Raw genomic sequence first — 27,136 nt, forward strand, 5'->3', positions numbered from 1 at the left:
GTAGTGAGAACCATAGAAATGTTATCTTGATGAATATGGGAGGCCGACGAGCCGGAAGAGAACTGATTAGATCCAAGCAACTTAATTAAGTGTTTCATCTGACTCTTGATGGAGTCAGGTGATTCTGGGATGGCCCCAGTGGGGGTCAGCTGCACAGTCATGGATTCTGAGGTCATAACAAGAAACTCAGCAGCGGAAGATTTGGTTGGAGACTTAATTGTCGGTTTTTCGTGGAGCTTCCAACACTTATAGGGTATGGTAGGATTTGCGACAAAAATCACATGTGGAATAATTGGCTCGTGAAGGTGTGACAGAGTGTTGAGCACTATTGGAGACCAAGGCGGAAGGTTCGGCTAAGGAGTGAAGACGTCGAGCATGACAAGCCTCCAACTTACTTCACGCCAAGGGGACCACGACCAAGTATACAGCCCCAGACTTCATCGAGAAATTTGTTCAAGCCGGTCAGAAATTGGAACACACAATCCTTTTCCACAATTTTTTGGAAGAGGAAAAGATCAGTCGAAGAGTCCCAAGTGCAGTCGAAGTAGAGATCGCATTCCATCCACAAGGCAACCAAGTCATTATAATACTTGGTCACCGTCATTGATCCCTGTTTTGTCTCGCAAATCTTCGTAGAAACCTCATAGAGTTGGACAAAATTTCTATGTCCAAGTAGGTATCGCAAATCGCAGAATAGAGGAAACTTGCAGGCGGAAGAAATAAATACGAATAGTCAATCGGGCTTTCCATGGAATTTATCAATCATGTAGTCTTCGGAGGCTCACGAATTAAACATACAAGATAGTCAAATTTACCTCGTCCTTTGACGAACAATGACACAACTTGAGACCATTGGGAGAAATTAGAAGTGTTGAGTTTATAGGTGGTAATCAAGAAGTTCATGTGATTTTCAGGTCTTCCGATTTGAGGAGGTATTGAGGTCGGTGTCGATCCTCCGGTGGAGTCAAGTCACCATCGGAAGGAGGCTCTATGGTGGAGTCTGCCACAATTCCGACTGAACCAAAGGTGAGGTTGGGATGCCGACACAAGGATTCCAACTGCAGGGGGAGGTCTCACAGCTAGAAAAAGCTGCAGGAAGGATCAGCGGCTAAACCTTCAGGAAAACTGCCTGGAAAATTTGGAGAAAAGATCGGCCAATACCACTAATAGCTGGACATTTAGGGAAAATCTGCAGGAAGGATCAGCGGCCGGAAAACAAATGCAGGGGGTCTGGCATCTAGAAAAATGTGTAGGAAGGATCGGTTGAGACCACCGACGACTGGAAAAAAACTGCAGGAAAAAACTGTGGCTAGGTGGATGTCCTGCAGGAAATGCCAGCAGCTGGGTGGATGTCCTGGCGGTAGCTAGGGTTAGATCCTTGGCTCCGATGTCATGTATTGGGAACTAAACATGATGATCTTATTGATATGAAAGGAGATGTATAGTACAGATTATATGATTTCTGACATAGGAAAGATATAAAATAAGAAAGAAATACAAATAGGAAATACATAAAACAAGAAGAAATTATATAAAACAGGAAATATAGGAAAAGAAACAAATCGATACTAACAACTTCTAACATACATAATAGTTTGGATACTAGAACAAGCAAGCAAGCCCTCAAATCAATATAGATTGACCTCAACAAAAGTAGTTCATTGAAAAGTGGAAAAATAAAAGATAAGCCCTACACATCAGAAAGAATATAATAAATTAGGGTTTATTAAAAGATAAGCCCTACATGCCGGAAAGATTATAATAAATTAGGGTTTATTATAAATTTATCATGAAAGATAAGCCGTGCACTCCAAAAGTAATTATGAGCTCAACTTCCGGTATGCATGTCTTCTTCCATATCATATTATTTTAAAAAACAGATTTGGGATACTTAAATCTATCATGGCTAGGCATTACTTAATCTTCTAGTAATAGTAACTGATGATAATAAATTTCACATCCAATAAAATTACATTACACCTACATAGTATCTGTTCTACCAAATTTTAAACTACTTTGAATAATCTCCAACATTCTACAAACTGTTCACTTGATAAAACCTCGCCTGAATTTTTACAAGTTACAAATTGAGAGAAAGGGATGAATACCAGCATCTGTAAGAGAACTACTCCGGTGATGAACAAAACACTAATCCCTTAATTTTTATTTTCTAATGTTCGAAGTTGTGAATTCTTGTATGAGATGGAGATAATAGTCCGGATACTGGAACAAGCAAGCAAGCCCTCAAATCAATATAGATTGACCTCAACAAAAATAGTTCATTGAAAAGTGGAAGAATAAAAGATAAGCCTTATACGTCAGAAAGATTATATATCAATCATGCCTCTACACAGACCAAATCAAACATAGACTGTCCAGGTGTAAATTTAACTTTTCCTGATATAAACATCATAATAATAGAATTGCTTGGAGCATAAGGGTGTGAAAAATTAAAGTGAATGTCAACCTTCAAATTGCAGTAGCGCTATCAAGAACAACACTATAGTGGTATGTTGCCAACCATTCACAATGCACAATCAAATGGAAATTGGATATATAACACAAGGACACTGTCTAAAGAACATACAAAAGGGCAAGGAAGGTAGCATGAAATAATTTAAAAAGGCAAAATTCAATGTCATGAATCTCTCTTTCCTCAAAATTGATCCAAAGCACATTTTAACAAAAAAATAAACTTATTAAAAATTTCCAGATTTCACTTAGGTTAAACCTTTACATAAACGATGAAACCAATAAAACACCCAGACGTAATTTTTAACATTAGATCTCCGCATAGAGCTTTGAGCTGCCAATCATCCACAAGATAAACCAAAATAAAATATGAAGCAATAATATTAATTGCGTATAAGTTAGATATAGTTTGCATATAATGTGGCTTCTAATAAGAAATTCATAAGAGCACAAACATTAATTCACCTGAGCTGAAATTCAAGTGTGTTTTTGCTCATGACCAGCTTTACCGGATCCTACTTGGCAGTAGGCTCATCTATCAACCAAGGACAAAGTTGATTTAGTAACAACGAATATAACAGAAAACCAAATAATGCTCCTTTCTGGATGAGTTTAATTTTGATAAGAAAAGGCCCATCTAGTGAAATAACAGAGTTCTGCTTAGAAATATTAAGCATGGAATAAAGCATTTAAAATGCATGAGACGTGTTAAGTGATAAATGGCGCAAGATGAAGACAGCAATTATCAGAATGTAAGCCAACCAACAAAGTAAAGTTGGACTTTACCAGAAATCTGAACAGCAAGATTTGCAGATATATGGAACTATCTACCACGGTAAACTCCAGCTACCCACATAGCTGCCAGTGTAAACACAATATATCAAACATTTGAAAGGACAAAAGGAGACACTCCAACTAGTGGATGCCCCTGCCTTCAACTTTAAAAAGTTTACAGATAAACATGAGAAATATATTTTGCATAACATGAACGGAAACCAAAATGTCCAAAAATTAACAAATCTAATCATTGATAGCTTTTTTGGCCCTAAGAGATTCAAGGGCCTTCATTCGCAGCTCTATCTCGAGCCTCTTCTGCTCAGACTCTGCCTCCTTTGCATTGGTTGTATGAGAATTCTTTCTCCGATAAGCATCATGATCTGAATCATTAGCGTCGCTAAGGTGTTTCTCAAAATCTGAAGAAGGGCTTAAATCATCCATAGTTCTAACTTTTTGTCTGGCAGGACGCTCGGCCCTTCTTCGACGCCTCTCTTCACGCATCCGGTACTTCTCCTCTTTGCGCAGCCTTCTCTCCTCCTTTCTCCTCCTTTTAGCTTCCTTCTTCTCATCAAATTGTGAATCATTCTCAGAACTTTCACTGATATTACGCTTGTAACTGTCCGATCTCTTAAGTTGTTTTTCAATCTTCTGAGCAACATCAGAATCTGAATAATTAGAAAGCAAAAGTTGGTCTTTGTCAAACTTTCTCTTGGGCCTTTTGCCATGTTCTCTTTCATAACGTGTTTCTTCATACTCAGTACCTTTTGATATAGACTGCACATTACCAATGCCAAGGTGAGCATCACTGCTCATTGTATGTCCCTTATTTTTCCTCTCTTCAGGAGATTTACCCTCTAAAACACCTTCTAACCGATTTTTTCCTCCCCTGGTTCCTCCAGGCCCATATTCAATATCCGCTTGTGATTGCGAATGCCGAAAATTTCCCTTCAGTCGGTCCCCCATATCACTGTTAAGGATCAAGTCAGGGAGTTTGTTAAATAGGAGCATCATAGCGCAGTTAAATATATCTTCATTAAAACAAATGTACTTTTTTCCCATTTTTTAATTCTGCGGCAAATATGGCTGAGGAATATGGATGGAAACAATGGACATAAAAATACTTAAGTAAATTCTCATTAATTCAAACTCAACGATTATACAGATTTCAGCAAGATATCACAGCTTGAAGTAACTAGCTGCACAGATAAATAGTTGCAAATGCAAAACAAAACATGTAAAGCACACAATCTCCAATAGAGTACAAAAGGAATATATCGTAACGCAAGATTTTCAAGAAAGAAGAACCTGTCTACTTTAACATATATGCATTAGAAGAACAAAAAAAAATCACATATTACAAGGCATTCGACGACTTCTTGTACAACTAGGATGGATAGATAGAAAAATAAAAAAGGATATATTAGTATTATCAATTAGCAGCAAAGAAAATAATCTTAAGAGCAAAAAGTATTAGCATCTAGTGGAGAAACCAAAAAAAAAAAAAACAACTCAGCAGAGACCAAATATAAATTCGCCAAGTCCAACCCCAATTTTCAGTAAGAAATTAGGTTCAGACTTGAAGACATGAATAATGTAAAACAGTGGTGTCGGTGCTGCACAAAGCTTTAAAAAGTTCTTAACCCAAAAATACAACTATTAGAAAGCAGAAATCATTCATGTATTTTTATTTAATTAAGAAACTGACAAGTAGACAAGCTCGCATCAGCTGCCAATCAGTTGCAAGATGTGCAAAAAAACAAAAACATTTAACCAACATTATCTTGAAGCCTAGAAAATAACATAGGTGAGGGCACGCTACAACCCCAAATTTTTCTTTAAAACATTCACTAAATTAAAAGACAGAATATAAAAAGAAGCCAGGGAGCCTTCCAGTTGAGCAAAGCCTTCAGGAAGCAGTCGGTCCAGGAGTCATGGATTAACTGAAATCTGCCGGAACTACAGAAGCACATATTTCAAAACCCTTACCGTATCAGCTGCTGTTATCATTCTTCTGAAAACAATTTCTCAAATTGAGCATTTTAAATGAATTTCTCAAGTAAGAGAAGCCAAGCATTCCAAGAAAAAATAGAAAATAGAGATGAAATAAGTTGAAGTGGGAAGGTCATATAGACAGGTGAGTTTTGTTTCAATCTTGTAGTCCAAGGGTTCATCAGGCAGTTTTTGTTGCTTTACTATATGAACCAACTTGAAATCAATTGGGACATTGTGTTTTAAAAAAGTTCCAAAAATGTATGCATCCAACTAGGGAATTTTGCAACCACGCTCATCCATTAACATCTGAACACATTCTGAAACTTTGTGGCCTCAATTTGACAAAACTGACCATTACCGTGTGCTTCTTCGTCAATTTGCTCCACAACGGTCATAACTGTCACTTCCTTTGTTTCCATGCATCCTAATCTCATGTGACTTCGAGTGCACCGCATTTATGAAGCACAGTCACCCTAAAGACGCTAGCTAGACTTACCATCACACAGTTGCTCATTTACCATACACTCCATACAAAAGTCAATCCTTAACAAGCTGCTTCTACTGCTTCTACCACGTGTGAGCATAATAGGTGCAGCTCTCAAATGCACCCTTGCAATGGATTCTGATCTATTACACAGCAACGCTGCATGCATTGCACTAAAGTTGAGCATCTTCTCCTCTCATACCCATCTCCCACCTAGCACCTACCTCTTCAATTCTTTTACGAAACCTGCACATTAGGAAAATCACGATTGCTCACATAAAGTGTGCGCTCATTTCATCTCTCTTTTTGCAGTTTCGTTGGTTTAAAGGTTATGGACAATTCACACCTTAATAATAACAGTATTTTGTTTCCAAATCCTGCTTTGATTGCTTACTGCCTTTATAAAAAAAGACTTTTCCATTATAAGGTTTTTTTGATATTACTAAGACTTTTCCATTCTAAACAGCATTTGCTAGTCATAGTGAATGATTTCTTACTCTCTTTGTGTGAAACGACTTAAATAGAATGAAGTCCAACTCTTAAATATCGAGGCTCCTTTAAGTGTAACGGTGAAATTTTGACAAAAACTTCAAAATTAAGTGTGCTCGTATGGGAACACTCCTAGGATGGGTGACCTCCTTGGAAGTTGAACCATTGTCATTAGGCCAAAGTGGACAATATCTTAATGAGTGAAAGTTCAGATTGTTACAAATGGTTTCGGAGCATTATACCAATCTGAAGATGTAAATATTGTCATACAAAAAAAAATGTTATACCATAGGAGCCACCTCATGAACCTAATATGGGATAAATTGCTACATAGTGGGAGCCACCTCTTGATCTGTACGGGTCAAAACTAGAATCCTATCTATTTGGTGAAAGATTCTAGAATTAGATAACTAAAGATGACGTTTAAATGAGGAAGATTATGAAAACTCTTAAGTAACCATGAAGCTGAAGTTTTAAGATCTGTTTGGGGCAGCTTATAAGTGCGGGCGGCGTTTTCAAAAAGCGTCATACCATTTAGTTCGCGCGTTCGCGCGTTTTATCCAAAACTGTGTTTGGGTTTTTACACGAAACGGAGGCAGCGGGTCGACGCAGGGGTCGACCCGCGGGCCGCGGCGGGCCGCGTTTCAGGATAAGCAGTTTATCCTGAAACGCACAATCTGCCCCAAACGGACCCATAAACATCAAAGTACTTTTAGTGTAATGGTCGAATTTCGACAAAAAGTCCAAAGTTAAGCGTGGTCGTGCAAGAACATTATGAGATTGGTGACCTTTTGTGAAGTTACACCATTGGGGAAAAACCATGAGACCATTAGGCCAGAGTGGATAAAAATTTGATGAGTAAAAGTTTGGGCTATTACACATTAACTATGGACTTGGTAATAAGAATATGCATACGACCCTTAAAGTTTGCATTAACATAGTTAATTTTGTCAAATATGGTAATTATAGTTATCTTGTACTTGATTGCAGTTGATGCACTTGTTCAAAATTCTCAAGTATAGTTATTGTCCATCCTTTAAACAACTAGGAAACATTGTTTTCAAAGACAAATACTTTAGACCAAGTTCTAGCCATGATGGACTTTTTGGCAACTTGGATTTGATCTATCATATTTTTTAACATAATTGGATGTTATGGTATCCTTTGTTATGGATCCTTTTGTTTCTCTTTGTGAATCCTTTAGACTTTGTCCCACACTACGAATCCTCTTGAGCTTGGTGGTTGAGGAACCTTGTTTCCTGCAAGTACCACCCTCATTCTATATTTATTGTGCTTTTTGTTCAGTTAAAAATTCAATTAGCTTTTAAATGTTCATAAAATTCTCCTAAAATTAAATCTGGTGAGACACTCATGAACCCAATATAGGAGTAAGTGTTATATGGTGGGAGCCACCTCTTGAATCTGACAACATCTCTAAAATCCTATTTGTCTGGTGGGTGATTCTAGGTTCAAAGCATTGATGAGGACGTTTAAGTGGGGGAAATTATGAAGCCTCGTAATCAAAGCGCTTCTTGGTGTAACGATGGAATTTCGATAGAAACTCTAAAGTGAAGTGTGCTCGTATGGGAGCACTCCTGAGATGGATGACCTTTTAAAAAGTTACACCATTGGGGGAAAAACCATAAGGCCATTAAGTCAAAGCGGACAACATCTTGATAAATGAGAGTTCAGGCTGTTACACTTTAACAACGAACTTGGTAATAAAAATATGCATAGGACTCCTTAAGGTTTGCATGAACATAGTTGATTTTTTTTCAAATATGACAATTATGGTTACCCTGCGCTTAATTCCAATTGATGTACTAGTTCAAAACTCTCTAATCATTGACCATCCTTCAAACAACTAGAAAATACTGTCTAAAATGGTTAGAACAAGTTTTAGCCATGCTGCTTTTTTTGGCAGCTTGGATATGATCTATTATATTTTTTAACATAATTGGATGTTATGGTATACTTTGTTATGGATTGTTCTGGGTCTCTTTGTGAATCATTTAGTCTTTGTCCTACACTGTGAATTCTTTCAAGCTTGGTGGTTGTGGAACCTTGCTTCCTTCAAGCGCAACCCTTGTGTTATCTTTATTGTGCTTTTTGTTGTGTTGAAAGTTCAGTCACCTTTTCACCATTTGAATGTTCATAAAATTCTCTTAACATTAAATCTGGTGAGTCACCTCATGAACCCAATATAGAACAAAATGTTAGGAGCCACCTCTTGAATCTGTAGAATTCGCCTCTAGAATCTTATTTGTCAGGTGGATGATTCTAGGTTTATAGCACTGACGACGATATTTAAGTGAAGTAGATTGTGAAACCTCTTAAGGAGAATGAAGTTGAACTCTTAAACATCAAGGCGAATTTTGGTCCAATGGTGGAATTTCTCAATAGGACTCAATGGGCAACAAGGATTTATGTAGCCGACCCCACTTAGTGGGAGAAATGATTTGTTTCGATAGAAATCCCAAAATTAAGTGTGTTCGTATGGGAGAATTCTTGCGATGGGTGGGTGATCTTCTGGGAAGTTAGTCCATTGAGGCAAAATCGTGAGGACATTAAGCCAAAGCGGGCAATATCTTGATGAGTAAGAGTTCAGACTATTATACATTAACAGTGGACTTGGTAACAACAAAATGCATAGGACACTTTATGGTCTGCAAGAACATAGTTAATTTTGTCAAATATGACAATTCAAATTACCTTGTACTCGGTTTCAATTGATGTACTTGTTCAAAATTCTCAAGTACAATTATTGGTCATCATTCAAGCAACTAGGAAATATTGTTTGCAAAGGCAAATACTTTAGAACAAGTTCTAGCCATGATGATCTTTTTGGCATCTTCGACTTTATTTATTATATTTTTTAAAACAATTGAATGTCATAGAATCCTTTGTTCCTTTTGTCTCTCTTTGTGAATACTTTAGTCATTGTCCCACACAGTAAATCCTTTTTAGCTTGATGGTTTTGGAACCTTGCTTCCTGCAGTCGCCACCCTCTTGTTATCTTTACTGTGCTTTTTGCTGTGTTGAAAGTACAATTAGTTTTTGAGTGTTCACAAATTTCTCCTGATATTAAATCTAATTAGACAAAATGTTTTTGGTAGCAATTCATCTAAAAAAGAACATTTTATTTTCTATTTATTGAAACTTATCATATATAACTGTTTTTCTTTATTGCTCAAACATGGATCATGCATTTATACAACAAGCAGGCACTTACATGAGAAAACCAATGAAAGGGTAAGGGGATCCATGCATCTGCCACATAGGAGTGAGAAGTAAAATAACTTATTTTGTTATTTCTGCTTAAGGAAATACAATTAAACAACCCATAGGAAAGAGTGTTGTTAAATTTTAATAAGAAATTTAAAAAAGGAACAAGATAAGATTATGATCATAACTAAAGAACAAGAATGACCTACTAAAGAGTGGAAGTTATGGAAAGGTTGAAGGGTCAATTGGATTGAGTTGGGATCCAGAAAAAATACAATTGATGTACTTGAAGATTGGCGCAAAAAAAATATGGAAATAAGCAATGCTCTTATAACTTGTTTAATATTGACTTCATAATTAAAGCCTTTTAAAATATATTAACCATATTAGGATGTTCTAGCTAGAAAAGGAAAAAGTTTAGGTATCATGGTATAAATCAGACCAAAAATGCTTGAACATCCAACTAAGTACTACCTGAAGATATGTGGATAACCCAAGAAAAAGTACAAATGACCCTTTAAAAGAACAATTGACAATACAAATGACCATAACAAAAGCACCCATTTCAAATGCCATTCATCATTATATGCTGTGGGTGGAAAGAAAAAGAAAAGTGGAAAGATATTCAAAACTTATACTTCACAAATAGCTCATACATGCATAAATATCAACTATGTCAACTAAATCAAAACAAATAATCACACAACCATTGCTTTCCATTACCATCATGTACTTGATCAAACGTCAAAAATACTTGAAAAGGAAAAAGTTTAGGTATCATGGTATAAATCAGACCAAAAATGCTTGAACATCCAACTAAGTACTACCTGAAGATATGTGGATAACCCAAGAAAAAGTTCAAATGACCCTTTAAAAGAACAATTGACAATACAAATGACCATAACAAAAGCACCCATTTCAAATACCATTCATCATTATATGTTGTGGGTGGAAAGAAAAAGAAAAGTGGAAAGATATTCAAAACTTATACTTCACAAATAGCTCATACATGCATAAATATCAACTATGTCAACTAAATCAAAACAAATAATCACACAAACATTGCTTTCCATTACCATCATGTACTTGATCAAACGTCAAAAATACTTGAACACGTGACAATATTTACACACCACGCTGCTTGAAGATCCCTTAAAAAAGAGGAATTTTCATCGCAATGATTGCTGAGTGAAGGGGCATTATCTCCATTACTTCATTAAAAATTATTATGCATAGATTGCACGTGCATGGTCTTGCTCAAGCCTTCGCGTGTTTTTTTATCTTTACTCTAGTCTTTGTAAGAGCTAATGTCAGTATACTTTTTTCTTATTTCTTTAGAAACTATTTGGACTGCATAATTTAGAACTTTTACTCAAGTCCTCTTACATATTTTTGTTGGTGTTTAATATTTAATTTTAGTTATTCCATTCCATAATTGCATATAATTAAAAATATTAAGATGAAGAACCACGCAAAATTGGTCAGCACAAAAACATAATTGCAGCAGTTGTCTTACAAATTAGTATGCAAGACCACAATTTTATATTAGAGACAAATGAATAAAAGAGCCACTTCTAGGTCATGCACAGAGGACTTATCATGTCTCACATATCACAATCAATACTTATTTATCTCTTATGCGACTTAAAGAGGGGTTCATAGCCTACATGTTTATCTAAGACTGCCCCAAAGGAAGTATTAACCATCATCTTATATATTTTATTTCAAAATGAGCCAGCAATAAAGACGACATTTAAGCAATGCCAACATTCAATTGTGACTATCAATGGATTATTTCTCTATTAAATTATATGTTACATTAAGTTTGCTTAGTGTAGTTGTGAAGCCCATATTCTAAGTTATCAAAATATGACCAAAAAAAATGAATCATACATGTCAATAATGCACAACAGCCCATGTTAATGCCCATGGAGTGATGAGGCACCCCCCAAAACTCTGTGCGGCAAGGTGGGGGCTATAAAAATAGCGCAATATATGTGGTATGGATGGACAATATTCGTGCAACCCCTTACATGTTATTTTGATTTATATTATACAACGACGACAACGAAGACAAGCCTTTATCCCACTAAGCAGAGTTGACTGCATAAATCCTTTTTCTCCATTGTTTCAAATTGAGTGTCATATTTTCACTTAATTCTAGTAAGTTAAGATCATTGTTTATACAACAATGAACAAGCCTTTTTAGGTCTACCTCTACCTTTCTTAACATAAGTCAAATCTAAAAGATCTATTCTCCTAACCGGATCAACAGATGGCTGACGTTTAATGTGAGCAAAAAGACAACTCTCTCCAATCATATTTGATCGGCGTTTATTTGGATTTATATTATATATTGCATAAAATTAAAATTGAGGTTATTTAATTTTTCTTAATTTCTTTTGTATTATATATTGGAGAATTGTTGCAAAAGCTAATAATTTTTTATGAAAATAACTTTAATATTTGAAAATAATCTAAAGAAAAAGAGAAAAAATATCATCTAGGCATGACACCCTTGCAAAAGAATATAAAAATAATGAATGATAAAGACAATTATGATTTATTGGATAATGATGATAATGGCGAAGGAGATACGTTAGCATATGATGATTACCTTTTTTTTTTTTAACATGAGACTTCAAACAATGATTTTAATGTTTTGAATTTTGAGCGTTTGAATGCTTGAGCTAAACACCTAACACTCCAGCACTGCAAATGAATATGACAATAATGAATGATAAAGACAATTAAGATATTAGATAATGATATTTTTTTTTTCAAACATGAAACTCGCAAGCAAAGATTGTAATAATTTTAATTTTGAGTGTTTGAGAGCTTGAGCCTAAGCATCAATGTTTAACAATATAAAAAGTGATCGATTATTTATAATTTTCTTTTCACTAACATGAAAGTTTATTTTTCAATCAAATTGTCTTTCAGAACATAACATTCATGCATAATTATTTTAATATTTTGAGCTACATTTAACAAACTGCATGCTACACCATTCGCTACGTGTGATGGCTCCACGGAAGCTTTGCATTATGATGCATTATCTATCATTGACAAATATAAATCAGCATCCAGTCTCTCAACAAATTAATTTCAAATGTGTAAGGTAGATTTGCCAAAAAATTAATTCTTTAAAATAAAATTGATGGACTAATTGGTTGGTATGGAAAAAAAATACTTAAAAAATAATACTCTTCATTGGTTACATAAACTAATTGTCCAATTAATTAAAGAAGATTAAACAAGAAAATTTAAAAGTTTAAATATTTTTATAAGTTGGAAAGTTGTCATCATTATTATTATGCTCATTCCAATTAATTGGGGGTCCTCCTTAAATTTTTTGTTCCATTTTTTCCTATGAGTCTTTTGTGTTTTTGTTTGGTGTGTCGCTCGGGGGGGGTCCATGAGGGGGGGGGGGGGGGGGGGGGGGTGAAATAATTTATCCCGATTTTAAAGGAGGTTCTACCACAGGGACTATTCACTCTTCTGCATAATCCTCTAATATTAATTTAATGTTTATAATGGTCGCACCTAATACACAAAATTTTATATGTCCAAACCAAGGTTTTGAAAACTCGACATTGAACCGATAAAGGAAGAAGTTTAAGATTCAAAGTCAGAACCGGGGTTGAACCCCGGGAGTCATAATAAATCATAAATTTACTTAAAAATAACATAAATTAAGTAATAATAACATAATTGATGCCTTAAATATTTTGTTGCAATGAATAATATAACCTAGTGAAATCATCTCTCCAATCGATTTTGCTAAATTTGATCAAGCCCCTTTTAAAAGTGGAATATTTTGGAGAGGCTAACTCTAAGCCCATATTTTGGGCAACAAGAAGGGATAATTAATGTCCTTACAGGCTTATATTAATATGTTATTATAGTTGCACGCCTGCACCTACTTCTGACACAGAGCGTCAGAAGTTGGACGCAAAAAACGGAGCAGGGGGCAGAAAATTGGACAGGAAACCAGTCTCAAACCTTCGTTTCAGCAATGAATCGTCAGTTTTCCCGTGTTTTGAACGATTCGATGTAGGATACGAGTTTAAGTTAAACTGGAACCGGCCCTAGACCCAATTCGCAGTCACTCCGGTCTAGTTTTTAAAAGATTGGTCCAAACCACCATATCTATTTTCAATTACCTAACTTTCAAAAACTCCAAAAAACTCTCTAAAATAATTACCCTTTAACTTAATTTTCCTAATTTTCCATATACACACTTAATACTCAAATTTGCTCAATTCTCAAATTAGACATCAATAACACTTTAACTTGCCAATATTCAAATCCATACAACAACCTAGCAATAAATTTATCAAAATTAACTTTTAGAACTCCAAGACATTATTTCATAAAAAAATGTCACAAAATTAATTCTATATTTTGACAATCTAACCTTAAATCTAAACATTGCATTACCACCTATATCTCCATTCATCCATCTAAAAAAAAGATACTTATACCTATCACACCTAAGTATTATATTATCTTCTCATAAAAGTGACTGATCAATGCTAAAAATACACCTACAAAAAATGCATACCATGCATTCAATTTGTTCGACTAATTATAATTTTTTCCTTCATAAACATTATCACGGTTATTATAATTTTTCACTTTATGTATATCTCACCAATTAGCAATGTATCATCAACAAACAAGCCAACGCAATGGTACCACACATTAAACATTTATAAGCATCCCCAAAACTCAAATTAAAAAATACAGACTCAACGTTTGCCTTTTCTAGTGAAGTCTCTTCTATTATTTTCTTTACCTAAATTTATCATTCTTTGATAGTTTAATTTTCAACAAGTGCATGAATTTAAAGTATTTAAGTGGTTAATGACTAATTTCTAGATGCCATTTTAGTACAAGGTCATTTGATTTTTTTTAGAGTTGATTTTTATTTTTTTATCGAGGTTGATTTATAATGTATTTTTAATTTCAACCTAGGCAGCCAATAATTGATTAAGGTTGATGGTTCATTTCCATTGAATTTTGACATTTGTTGCTAAATTTGTTAGAATCTTAATATTACATGTGCAGTAGAAAAGTTGAGACCCTAAGAAATCAATGCACTCTGGTTATACATTAAGGTAGCTTGTAGCTTTGAGCTGGAAAGCGAGCATCCGTTTGAAAGGCTTCCAATATTGTAATTCTTGAGTAAATCTCAATGAAGCCATCACTTTAGCTTGTTCTGAAAGTTAGGCTAATGTTTTGTGTTTCACAATGCTCCGGAGACAAAGCAAATATGCAAAAGAAGTTACTGGAAATATGCTGATAATAAATCACTCCCAAGCAATGCATTCAAAATTTTCTCCAGTAATTATGCAAATTGACAAGGCACGAAGTCCGTACACTTTGGTAATTTAAGTTCACTCTTCCATAGAAGACTTGTAATAATCGAGTGTGGTATACACATAAAAACCATAATTTAAAGCGACAAATGGATATAGGCACATACTCTAATCATCCAGTGCACTAAAAGAAATTCTAGCTTGTGGCCATTTGGATTACAAGTGCAATACATGCAAACCTGGGCATATAGGAAAGATATTTAGTAGGATGCTTAACCAATGAAACATAAATACCCTAGTCAACAAGATGGCACATAAAACTTGTTTTCAAAAAAATCCACCAATTTAGACCACTAAGAACAAAATCAGACCCATGCATGGAGTGTAACTACATTATTCTTTATGTTTATTGAAACCTTGTAGTGTTTGACAGCATAAATCAAAAATATTCCTGGGTATATATATACACCATGTAATCATTTATTTTGAGGTTACTCTTTTAGGAGCTATTTGATTGTGAGTATTTACATATCATAAGTACTTTAAATACAATGTAAAGTAAATATAATCTATTTGAAATATTTAGAACTGTTTGATCAATTGTAAAAAAAAAAATTAAGAGGCAATTTTTTATATTTGATTTGAAGTAAAATGAATATAAATTTAAAAAATATATATAAAAACAAACAAACCTCTAGGCAGGCGGCACAACCCTAGTGGTAAGCATCCCAGTATAGTTGCAATGAATAACAAACCATCGCATCGCATGAGATAAGTCACAGGGAGGTCAAATTTGAAACTATTGTAGGCAGGCGTCCCAAAGCATCGTGATGAGAACAAGAGCCATATGTGCAAAATATAATAGGAGTCTTCTGATGGGATATGGTGTGATGTGATGCGGAGTAAGTAATTGTTGATAAACTAATGGGTAGTGTCACAGGTGCAATGCAAGGTGCAATGAGTGTTGATGGTGGTGGTGTGGTGATATCTAGTGTCTCGAAGGCATTGCAAGAAGGCCTTGAATGTTTCTTGTCACAAGTTGCACATGTAATTCACTCGAACCTAATTACAAATACACTGAAAACGAATTATGGGGTGAGTTCAAAATGCATCGACAAGGTATTGTAAGTTTGTTTTTTCTACAACCAAAAATATGAAATTTTAGGATTCCTATAACTGGTTTACTCTTTAATGCTAACACTGGCAACCAAAAGCCCCTAATATATTGGTAATCGACTATCTGTGAATGCAAAATAATTTTGCTAGAACAGACTATTCATGAACATCAGGTTTAATGTGTTTAGTATGCAAGGTTTCCGACATGATGCATTGAGAAAATTACAGAAAACTTGGAAATCAGGAAAAAAAAAATCTGGGTGTTAAGTTCAGGGAGAAAAATCAGAGAAATCGAATTAATCATTGTTCTAACCTAGCAAAATGGTTGTTGGGTATTTGAACAAAACCAATTTAAATCACTTTTTTTATTAAGCTACTTTGTAAACTCGTTCTCATAAGATTGGATGGTGTGAAGCATGGATTTAGCCGTAACTATATTATCTCCAGATGAGAAAACTGAAAAGTGGAATTGAAAGAGCAACAAATTGAGAGATAAAGTACTGGATAATATGTGCTCAACATACTTCTGTTTGATCTCTGATTTCAGTATATGGCGTGTAGCTGGGATTTCAGCAATAACCGATCCGCTTGGGGCCCGCACATCCATAATGTGGTCATTCCCGTACGAATTCTCAATGACAATAGGTGGATATGTGCTTTGCTTGCGTGAAATATTATCTTTATGATGCACAACATCCCTGCATTTTCAAAGCATAGACGGCTTATAATTATCCAGCATAGCATCGTCAAATACATTGTATTTGCACCCCTAGCTTTCGTAAGAGCAAAATACAGCAGATAAAGAGTGCAACCTTGAACGAGGGATTTTTTCCTCTTCCCTGCTTGTTTCAGAACTTCCATGACGAGATACACTCCCTGCTCTCAGCACAACTGGACTTCTTGATGGACTTAAAGACCTTTCAACATCAAATTATCAAAAAGTTTTTCATATCAGTCCAATGTAAACAACATTGACCATCACATTATTAAAAAAAAAGGTGGATTAAAAATACATTTTAAAATTATACAAGCATACCGGCTTTTTTTTTGTGAACTTATACTCTTCCCTGCCTGAAACTTAGAATGCTTGGGAGATTTATCTGGCAACCAGCAAAGTGTAATAAGAAATACATTCTAAGAAAAAAAGAACTTTTCTTTGAGTGTGCACGTGCCTATAAAGAAAATGTTCAAAAATATAATCTTGCATCTACAAATATCAAAACAAAACAGAAGTCAAACCTGAACCAACATAATTGTCTGACTCTTTCAGTAAGTTCTGATGAGTTGACAACCTCCTCTGTATCCTGAAAGATACATGAAAAATGGGATTAAATTATGACCAAAATATGTTCCAAAAAATAGAAGAGAATGAACAGATGAAAAGGAAGAAAGTGTAATTATGACCAAAATATGTTCCAAAAAATAGAAGAGAGATGAAAAGGAAGAAAGTGTGACCTTTCATCACATGGCCTTCGAGATTTATCCCTGTCAGTAAGGTTGTTATGAACTTTATTCAAGTCCCTATGATTCAATGGGCTCTCACTTCTATGTGGAATAGGGCTCCTGAACATTAAAAAGTGGAAAGAATCGCTAAGGCGCACTTTCCAATGCATCAAGTAGAAAAGGAAACAATAAAATTTTAAGTTAAAACCTGTTCCTCTGCCTTGGGGAATTATAAGAATCAACAACCCGCCTCACAGGTGATCGGGGCGGTGACGGTTTCCTGTATTTGGAAGATAAAGTAAGGGGTGATCTCCTGATAGGAGATATAGACTCGTTTCTTGCGGGAGAAGGGGACCGACGCCGAAAAGGAGACCGATGACGAAACGGAGATGGAGATCTCCTTCGGTGATATGTTGGTGATCTGCGGCGTGGTGGAGAACGGGACCTTCGGTACACTGGCGAAGGGGATCTTCGACGTAATGGGGGAGATCTGCGACGCACAGGAGACGGAGACCTGTGTGATGGGGAAGGAGATCTACGATGCATATATGGAGATTTTCTCCGTGCATGGGATCCATAAAAATAAGAGGAAGAATATCTATCCCGTGAAGGTGAAATTGATCTTCGCCGAGAATGAGGTGATCTTCTTCTAGCAGGAGATCGAGAATGAGGTGTTCTTCTAGGAGGGGATCGAGAAGTTGGATGTCGATGTGGAGACCTATAATGTCTGATAGGAGTGGTAGACCGTTTAACAGGCGAGAGGTTCCGCCTCTTAGGAGAAATTGAATGCCTTGGAGACTCCGAATACACAGAAGCACTCCTTGATTTATGCCTTTCCCTAATAAAGGTTATAAATGAGATTTCAGCATAAAAGATAAACTATTTAACCACTTAGATACAACAAATAATCAATAAACAAAGAAAGGTGCTCATAACAAAAAATATAAATTAAAAAAAAATGTGTTCACTTTTTTCATTGTCCGCCTCATACACAACAAAAAAAGAAATTGAAATGGAGAAATTATCACAAATATAAAATTCTCTCATTTAACTATTGCAAAACTAAACTGATTCCCCAGCATTTTAGATTAAAACACATCTCACTTTAATGTTTTATTCAGATGCTGTTTCCACTCTGAATATATCAAATAAACATAAATATCTTCAGTTCAAAACAGCTAATAGAAATTCTGCATTTATTTTGCAAGCTAATAACTATGATCCTGATAAAAATCTAGTTGCCAAAGATAGACATTCTTCAATTGGTAATCAAAAAAATAATTCATCAACTGTGTTTTCAGGTATTAGACTGACTAGGCGCCCTCTTTCCTTTTAATGTAGCGAAGATAATGAATGAAATGGGGTTGACTCTCACCTTCTGCTTCTAATAATTATGGACCCTATGCATAAAATGATTAAACTAACACAATAAACATATGGAGATAAGGGAGACAGGGCGTCCTCTTTCTTCTTGATAAATCTATGAGTTTTAACAACAAAATTCGTTTACTCACACCTTCTACTTATAAAAATTAACAATCATACTGGTAAGATGATTTAATTAACACAAAAAGTATGCACAAATATTTAAAAATATTTTATCCAGATAATTCAAGAAAAATATAAGACACAACAGCAAATGCATACACAAAATGTAATAAATCAATGAAACCGAGAAAAAAGCAAATATAACTTATCAAACATTCATAGGTGCGTTACAGAAATCTACCAGTAGCCAGTCTGGACTACTAGGATGTAAATTGATGTTGGAACTCAGACAGTTGTTGTGAAGTAAAAACTAATGGTGAATACTAAACAAGAAAGATCTTACAAGTGTCCATTGCGTTTCATAAATAGAGAAACTATAATTTAAAAATAAAATTATTATATAAACTTAAATTACAAATGCAACAATTTACATCGGCAATTCGGCATACTTTAAAAAACTCCTGTCTATATAATAGAAACCAAGTGAAAAAAAGGGTAACAATTGACCTGCTGCTTGACCTAGCTTCTGAAGGTGAGCTTCTGCAAAGACAATGAAAAAAAAAGTTCAAACAAAAAATCAAAATAAGGATTTGAATCTATATGGTGAATGGAAAATCACCGTCGAGATGGAGGGGAAGGGTCATTCTCGTATGGAGAAATAGAGTGCCTGCAGAAAAGATATTTAATTTGTTGGATGAAGCCAAACAATGACATATAATAAAAATGCTTGAATGAAGGAAACCATGCCTAAGAAAAAGTGGTTTACCAAAGTCACAAGCATTTCAAACAATAAAAACAAATCAATAAAAATAATGAACATATTCCTAGAGTTTGGCGGTCTGTAAATAATATTCCAGTTCATCAATATATATTGAACTTTACCAAAAAAACAGTAAGCTTGATGTGAAAATAGAGACCATGCAGCATAGGACAATGCATTCGGTAACATATTCCTAGAGTTTGGCGATGTATGAAGAGCATATTAGGTTCTCAACGTCAATTAAAGTTTAATAGAAGCATAGACTATAGTACGGGTGCATGCTTTCAATAAATAAAAAAATGATTTACATGCATAACAGTCAATTCCTATGCATTTACATATCTAACACCTAAACTTCAATTTTTACATATCAACTTACCTATGTATGAAAATGTGTATTTCACTTTTTCAAAAATTAAATTGATGGTATTTTTTATGTCATATGAAATATTTGGGTGGTATAAATGTAAAATTTAAAATCTACAAAAAAATTAAAATCTAGGTGTTATTTATGTAACTTCATAAGAATGTAGTGGTATGTATGAAAATGCCCCATAAAAGTATAGCATTGAAGTAAAACAAGCATTTAAATACTAACCCATTCCTTGTTTTATGATTATAAATCCCGTCCTCTTTTCTCTCTTCTTCAGGTAGACCGCTAGATGGCCATGGTCCTGAAACCAAGTCTGGAATGCTTTTATGGGACTTTGAGTCGCTGCCCTCCTCTTCCTACAGTAGTTTGAGGTAAAGAAGAGTATGAACCCAAATAACTCGAGAAGCTAGCTGAACAGCATGAAATGAACTAATTAAAAAAAGCTACTCGTGCGCACAAACTTTCCAACTAAAGGGAAAAAAGGAATAAAAATTCATAGTCTGGTTTATTTGCATACCATCCTCGCAAGCTTCTCTCTTTCAAGTTCTCTACCAGCTCTCTCTTTTCTTTTTTGGATTTCTTGAGAAACTCTATCATTCTCCTCCTGCAACAGCAGATTCCACTTATGTGTTTATATGTGTGTGCATGTGTGCGTCCGAGAGAGAGAAAAAGTTAAACTTAATATGAATACTTTCAATAAAATAAAATGTAGAGATACCTTCTTCTTCCTTTGTTCCTCTTCCTTGGCATCTAAGAACTGCTGGGGAACACCACTGACATTGTTCTGGGCACTAAGCAAAAGAGTCCAGAGCTCCTTCATAAACTTGCCGGTATTCTTTTCCATGAATCCAGTCAGCTGGATTTGAATCTTCTTACCATCAACCACCTGTTGAAAACACGGTTTGTATATATACAAATGTATACAAAAAGTGGTGCGATCTCAAAAAAACATCAAAACCTATTAATAGCACAATGTAAACAACTTGCCTTCCCATCCAGGAGGCCATAAACGAAGTTGATGAGGACTTCGTCCTCAAACCCAAGCAGCTCAGTCGCCCTAGTCGCGATCCAAGGCCTGATAACGTCCATCTTCACCTTCGTCATATCAACCTAAACATTTAGCTCTTGACATTTTAGCATTCACCATTTGAAAGAAGAAGAGAAGCGAGCTTCTCGTTTGCATTTCTCTGCTAAAATCAAAAACCTGATATTAAAGACAAAGCTACCAAAATAAAAATGCAAAACTCAGGATCCGCCTAAAAAAAAACAACCACCGCAAGTCAGCTTTTAATTCACCTAGCTCCCAAACCCCTTCCACGTAAATAATAAAAGAAAAAAAAAACAATCAAATAACAAATACCGACCAACTGATCAAGCTCCGGCGCGAATTTCTGAGACTTAAGAAGCTTCGCCTGCTTGTTGGAGAACCGAGTATCCTGATCCGCCGAGGTCCCCTGAAAAGAACAAGCCTGAATCAATGCAACCCTAACCCATCCTTCCTATAACTCCTAATTGAATAAAACCATGAGAGAAATCGAATGGTGTGAACAAAGGAAAGCCAAAAAATCGGACTGGTAGAGTAGGGTTTAGGGATAAAGAGATTTACACGAAAGAAGCCACCCGACATTTTTGTGGCTGTAATGAAAATAGCCGCCCGATGAAGAAGCTGCGAGAATTAGACGGATCCGGGAGAGAGTGTCGAGGGTTTGCTTTCCTCCCGCCTCGCCTATGATAGACCTTACGAAGCGTCGGAATGAGCACAGTAGATTACAAACCTGCAGAGCTCATTGAATAATCTGCTCATAAACTTGATTAAAAATAATGTTGGACAAGTTTTATTTTTTTTAGAAAAATAGGAAGTTGTCGTCACGTCTAGACATAAACAGTGTTAAAACATTACTTTTAGTGTTTTAAGAGCATATAAACTATCAAAATATAGTTTACCCAAACAGATCATATGTGTTTTCAAAACGTCACTGCACTAAATAAACTGTCCAAGCGGACCTGAAGTCGTTAATAAAAAGTTATAAGTTTTACTCCTCTAAAAGCTTTTTTTATTAAAAGAAAATGTAATCTTTAGAACTTTTAAAGGACTGGATGTTGAATAATTTTTTTCCTATAGGCTATAGTATTATCAAAAGTTTTTATTGACTTGCAAATCATGTTTGCATTTATTATATTTAAAAATAATAAAAAATATATAATTTTAATAATTGTAAGGCTTGTTTCAATATTTTTATTGTCCATTATTCTAATTGTTTCTTTCGGATATCTTTCTAATAATGGAGTGCTACTCTTTTTTTTTCTTCTTTTGAAAGATTATAGTTGACTTGTGATATACAGGATTCTACCTAAAATGTTAACCATTTTCTGAATTATTTCCTATTGTGCTCGGCTATTTTGTTGTTACATTAAATTTTGATGGAATTATTTTTCAACTCTTTAATGTAATCTTAACATTATAATTGGGATTTTCTATGAATATTCTCTTTGTCAGATATTAATAAGGTTGCAGTATCTATTATTCTTTTGATTATTTTGTTATTTAGTTGTCCAAGAAGATGGGGGGAGTATTTCTTTCTGGTAGGATTTCCTTTGAATCCCAAAGGATGTTTTTGGGTTGTGAATTTGAGTTTGATTGAGCTCTCTTTATGAATGCCCTTTCAATTGTTGATTTTTGGTGTTTCAATTTTGGTTGCATTTGTTTTGATTTTGTTTTATGTCTAGTTGGTAGTATTGGTTGAAGTTGTTGTTTGGTAAGATGTTTTGATTTTGTTGCTTGTGCAGATGGTTTTGTTTCTTATGTTTGTTATAGCCTTTGATTATGGTGATTGTTTTTTAGTTGTTTTTTTTTTATATTGGTATTTATGTTTGTTTGTTTTTTTCGATAATTGGATTCTCACTTGGTTTTGTCGTTTTGTTATTTTTTTTATTGAGCTATGTTATACTCTATCTATTTTTAATAGTGTCAACCATTTTATGAAATATTTTCCTGGTTTGCACAGTGATACACCTAAAATATATAGTATTTTTATACATATTTTTTAGATTTTGCGCTTTAATAAATGTTTTTTTTTCTTGTAGGTACAATCAAATGAATGAAAAATGCTACGAGTGAAAAATGGTTAAATTTGGAGCAAAAATAAAGAAATGTGCAAAATGAATTGGGGTGCCTAAGCGCCTAGATCCGTGCATAAGCACCAAAGGCTCCTAAGCGCCAGGTACCCCGAGCTTAAGCGCCAAAGTTAGTTATTTGAAGAAATATTAATTGGAGCGGAATTTTGAAGTGGTATTTGAATAAACTCTTGATAAAAACGTGGTAAATAGCCAATGGACACGAAAATTCATTCAATTGGCTTACGATGAGACAACTTCTAAAAGGTTCATTGAATGGAGACATCTTTTTGAAGAGACACCAAGGCACCCAATTGAATTTTTATAAGAAAAGACTAAGATTTTCCAGGAGAGGAGTTCAGCAACCACCCACCAAAAGTTCACATATAAGCCGCCGCAGTTGACCACCTTATTTTATTTTATTTTATTTTGAGTGTTAGTTTGTATTGTGAGAGAAGGAAGAGAATTCAAAGGAACTTCAAGACATTGGTGAAGATAAATTGAGATAAGTGTTTACCTTTGTGACTACACTTGGTTTTTAATTTAGATTTCTTTAAACTCTTGTGTGGCTGTATTTTCTTCATAAATTTTGAATAATTTTTTTTATATTTTTTTCTTAAAATGATAAGTGATTAAATGTTTAAATGAAGTTTTGTGAAGTATTAGACTTCAATGATGGAAGAAGTTGTGATGATTCAAGACTTTGCACTTCATTTACTTCTTGATTTGGTCAATTAAGATGTTAATATATGTTGTGAGAACATGTAAGATCCGAGATAGTATTATCTCAGTCAACAAATAGATAGAATCACATATTGATTTCATGAATGAGAATGTAATTCATGGGGTTGAGTGCAAATAAATAGGGATAGGGAAATATAATGGTGTAGAATTAGAGAACTTTAGAGTGTCAGGCTAAAGCCCCCAATTTGATTTATAGTTTTAGGTTTTGATACGAGATGTTAGCCCTCAAGTGGAGGGAGAAGATGAAACTCTAGAGTGAGAGCTAGAATCTTTCCTGTCAAGCCGGTCTTCAAGACTATTCAAACTATAGCTTAATCAATATTTTTTTATAGCATCTCTAGTAAGAGTAAATAATATTATTGCTCATATTTGACACAACACACTTAATTTACTTCCACAACAAAATTTATATATTTATCATTGATTCATGATAAGGAAAAAAATATTTTACTTATATTGTCTTCATCTTGCAAGTATTTTAGTTAAGTTAATTAGTTGAATTAGTTGTTAATTAGTTGTTTACTTTATTTTCAATTAAACAAAAATTACAAAAAGAATCGAACTTTCACTCCTAATTTAGCATCTTAAGTTTGAGTGAGAATATAAATTGCTAAGTATTTTGTCATCTAAAACTAAAACTAATTTAGCATCTTCCTTTTTTTTCAAGTCCATCTCCCATGAAGAAATTTTTTCCAAATCTCTCTTTCTCTTAGACTTTAAGGGTTAGAATCAGAAAATATAAATTGCTAAGTATTTTGTCATCTAAAACTAAAACTAATTTAGCAGGCTTAATAAAAAAGTTTTATACTACATGATAACGATACGTATACTTGTATAGTATCTCATATTGAAATATATTAACATCATTCTTATTTGCTTCATAGTGAAAATTTTACCTAACCTTTGCTTTAGATCTAGTTTGGTCTAGTTTTTGACAATCGTTGCAAATTAAGAACATCTATTAAGAAAATTAATTGCATACATCGCATTTTACTTATATATATATAGAATGTCGGGATCAAGTTTTTTGCACTGTTGTCGGGGAAGGAAGGAAAATAATTATTAGTAATTTGCAAAAAATTTTAAAATGAGTTTTTGGATAACTAAATTTTTAGTAAGTATTATTTTAATTTTAAGATTTATTTTAGGAATATTGTAGTGTTGTTTTTATATAAAGTTTTTGTTTGTGTGTTTTAATTATTCGCTTTATTTTATTTTATTATGTTTTATAGTAATGTATGCGTAGTTCAGGTTCCGTAGGACTTGTGTCTTACGATTCTGAATTAGAAAGAACTATTAGAAAAATAAAAACATTAAAAATTATTGAAAAATTTCAAGAAATTACAAATCAAAATAATCAAAATGTTGAAGATTTTAGATCATTGAGAGATTATGCAAACCCTATGGTGGATGAAATTCATTGTAGTATTCAAAAACCCACTGTAGTGGTTGATTCATTTGAGCTTAAACCCCTATTATCCAAATGGTATAAAATAATTAGTTTGGGGAAACACCAATTGGGGAAACACCAATGGGAAACACCAATTGAAGATCCAAATTTACATATTGTCAATTTTCTAGAATTATGTGCTACATTTAAATATGATGGTATATCAGATGATGCTATAAAACTTAAATTATCTCATTTTTCAGTGAGAGATAAAGATAAGATATGGTTACATTCGTTATCACCTGGATCTATCAGAACTTGGAGTGATTTAGCAGAGAAATTCCTTACTAAATATTTTCTACCATAAAAAAACTACGAAGCTTAGTTTAGTCAGTTTGAAGGGGAATCTATTTATGAGGCACGGGAACGATTTAAATAACTCTTAAGAAAGTGTCCACACTATGTTATACCATATTGGTTAATAATTCAAACATTTTACTTCAAACATTTTACAATGTACAATGGATTAGCTGGATTTCTTTGATCTATTATCGATGTCGCTGTTGGTGGTTTATTGATGTCAAAATCATTTAATGACGCTTATGCTTTAATAGAATAGATGACAACCAACAAATTTCAATGGCCTTCGGAGAGGGTAAATCTTAAGAAAGTAGTCAACGTTCATGAAACTAATGTTTTGCCATGTTAGCAAATCAAGTTGCTGCAATTTCAAGGAAGTTAGACCAATTATGAATAAATTTTTCTCAACTAATTTTCATGATTGAAGAGAATTCATTAGGCCAAATGGTACAAATGGTAGAAATGGTAGATTCTCAAGCATCATTATAAACTTTAAATGTCATAAATAACAAGCATAATAACCCATATTCAAATTATTACAACGCAAGTTGGAATAATCATCTCAAATTTAATTGAAATAATACTACGGATGGTAATAATCAACAATGGGGGAACAATCAAGTAAACCCATTGAGAAACTGGAACAATCAAGGGAATAGTAATTATAGACCAACTTATTCTCCAGGTTTTAACAGTAATTCACAATTTAAGGAGAAGAATTTGTCTATGGAAGAAGTGGTGTTACAATTCGGAAATCAGTTACAAAGTCAATGAACTACGATTAGAAATATTGAGAATCAACTTTGATAAATAACAAATTCATTAAGTAATAGATCCCAAGAAACACTTCATAGTAATATTGAATCAAATCCAAAAGACCAGAATAAAGAATAACTAATAACCGTTCAACTTAGAAGTGGAAGAGAATTGGAAGGTAGAGTTCAAAAAGAGACTGAAGTGGAAAGAGGAGAGATTGAAGAACCAAAAGAGGACACTCTGAAAGGTTTAGAAAGACCTATTTCTCCATTTAAAGTTGATTTGGGAAGACCACAACTTTCATTTCCTCAGAGGCTTCGGCAACAAAGGTTGGATAAGCAATTTTCAAAATTTCTGAAAATGTTTAAGAAGCTTACAATTAATATTTTATTTGGTGAAGCTCTAGAACAAGCCTTATAACAAATGTCAAGCTATGTGAAGTTTATGAAGGGTATTATTAATAGAAAAAGAAAGTTTGAAGATAATGAGATTGTTGCACTTAATGAGTAATGCAATGCTACAATTCAGAAGAAACTTTCTGAAAAGCTTAAAGATCTTGGTAGCTTTACAATACCATGCGCAATATGAGATATATTTTATGGGAAAGCTTTATGTGATTTAGGAGCAAGCATCAACCTTATTTCATTATCAATATTTAAAAGATTGGGATTAGAAGAAATAATCCCTACTACTGTAACTTTGCAGTTAGCAGATGGATCAATAACTTATCCTAAAGGAGTTATAGAATATGTCATTATGAAAGTATATCAATTTATGTTTCCTGTTGATTTCATTGTGTTAGATATGGAGGAAGATAAAGAGATACCTA

The 27,136-nt window shown here is 34.1% G+C and overlaps 1 protein-coding gene across 2 annotated transcripts; it reads right to left on the reverse strand.

The window, feature by feature from the left end:
• Window positions 1-2,788: 2,788 nt before the first annotated feature.
• Window positions 2,789-21,734, reverse strand: LOC110033965 (serine/arginine repetitive matrix protein 1). Of its 2 annotated transcripts, XR_002295002.1 has the most exons (17): window positions 21,550-21,734; window positions 21,308-21,397; window positions 20,931-21,053; window positions 20,662-20,829; window positions 20,461-20,547; window positions 20,169-20,299; window positions 19,430-19,477; window positions 19,318-19,350; window positions 17,531-18,160; window positions 17,335-17,442; window positions 17,119-17,183; window positions 16,916-16,979; window positions 16,692-16,796; window positions 16,404-16,577; window positions 3,259-4,216; window positions 2,938-3,007; window positions 2,789-2,806 (listed from the first exon to the last, which is right to left on the reverse strand). XR_002295002.1 is itself a non-coding variant. In XM_020738154.1 (15 exons), the coding sequence occupies exons 1-15, from the start codon at window positions 21,568-21,570 to the stop codon at window positions 3,493-3,495; spliced, it is 2,571 nt and encodes an 856-aa protein (XP_020593813.1). In that variant the 5' UTR covers window positions 21,571-21,734; the 3' UTR covers window positions 3,173-3,492. The 2 variants fall into 2 exon arrangements, 1 of the variants encoding a protein (XP_020593813.1); XM_020738154.1 differs by lacking the exons at window positions 2,789-2,806; window positions 2,938-3,007 and having other exon boundaries at window positions 3,173-4,216.
• Window positions 21,735-27,136: the final 5,402 nt, after the last annotated feature.

The sequence above is a fragment of the Phalaenopsis equestris genome, unplaced genomic scaffold (assembly GCF_001263595.1).
Source record: "Phalaenopsis equestris unplaced genomic scaffold, ASM126359v1 Scaffold001314, whole genome shotgun sequence".
Classification (NCBI taxonomy): Eukaryota; Viridiplantae; Streptophyta; class Magnoliopsida; order Asparagales; family Orchidaceae; genus Phalaenopsis; species Phalaenopsis equestris.

Coding starts and splice junctions, on each gene's coding strand:
- LOC110033965 (XM_020738154.1), bottom strand. CDS start 21,570: ATGTCGGGTGGCTTCTTTCGT. Junction 19,351..19,429: donor CCTTCCCCTCCATCTCGACG/GTGATTTTCCAT, acceptor TTGTCTTTGCAG/AAGCTCACCTTCAGAAGCTA. Junction 18,161..19,317: donor GAAGCTAGGTCAAGCAGCAG/GTCAATTGTTAC, acceptor AACCTTTATTAG/GGAAAGGCATAAATCAAGGA.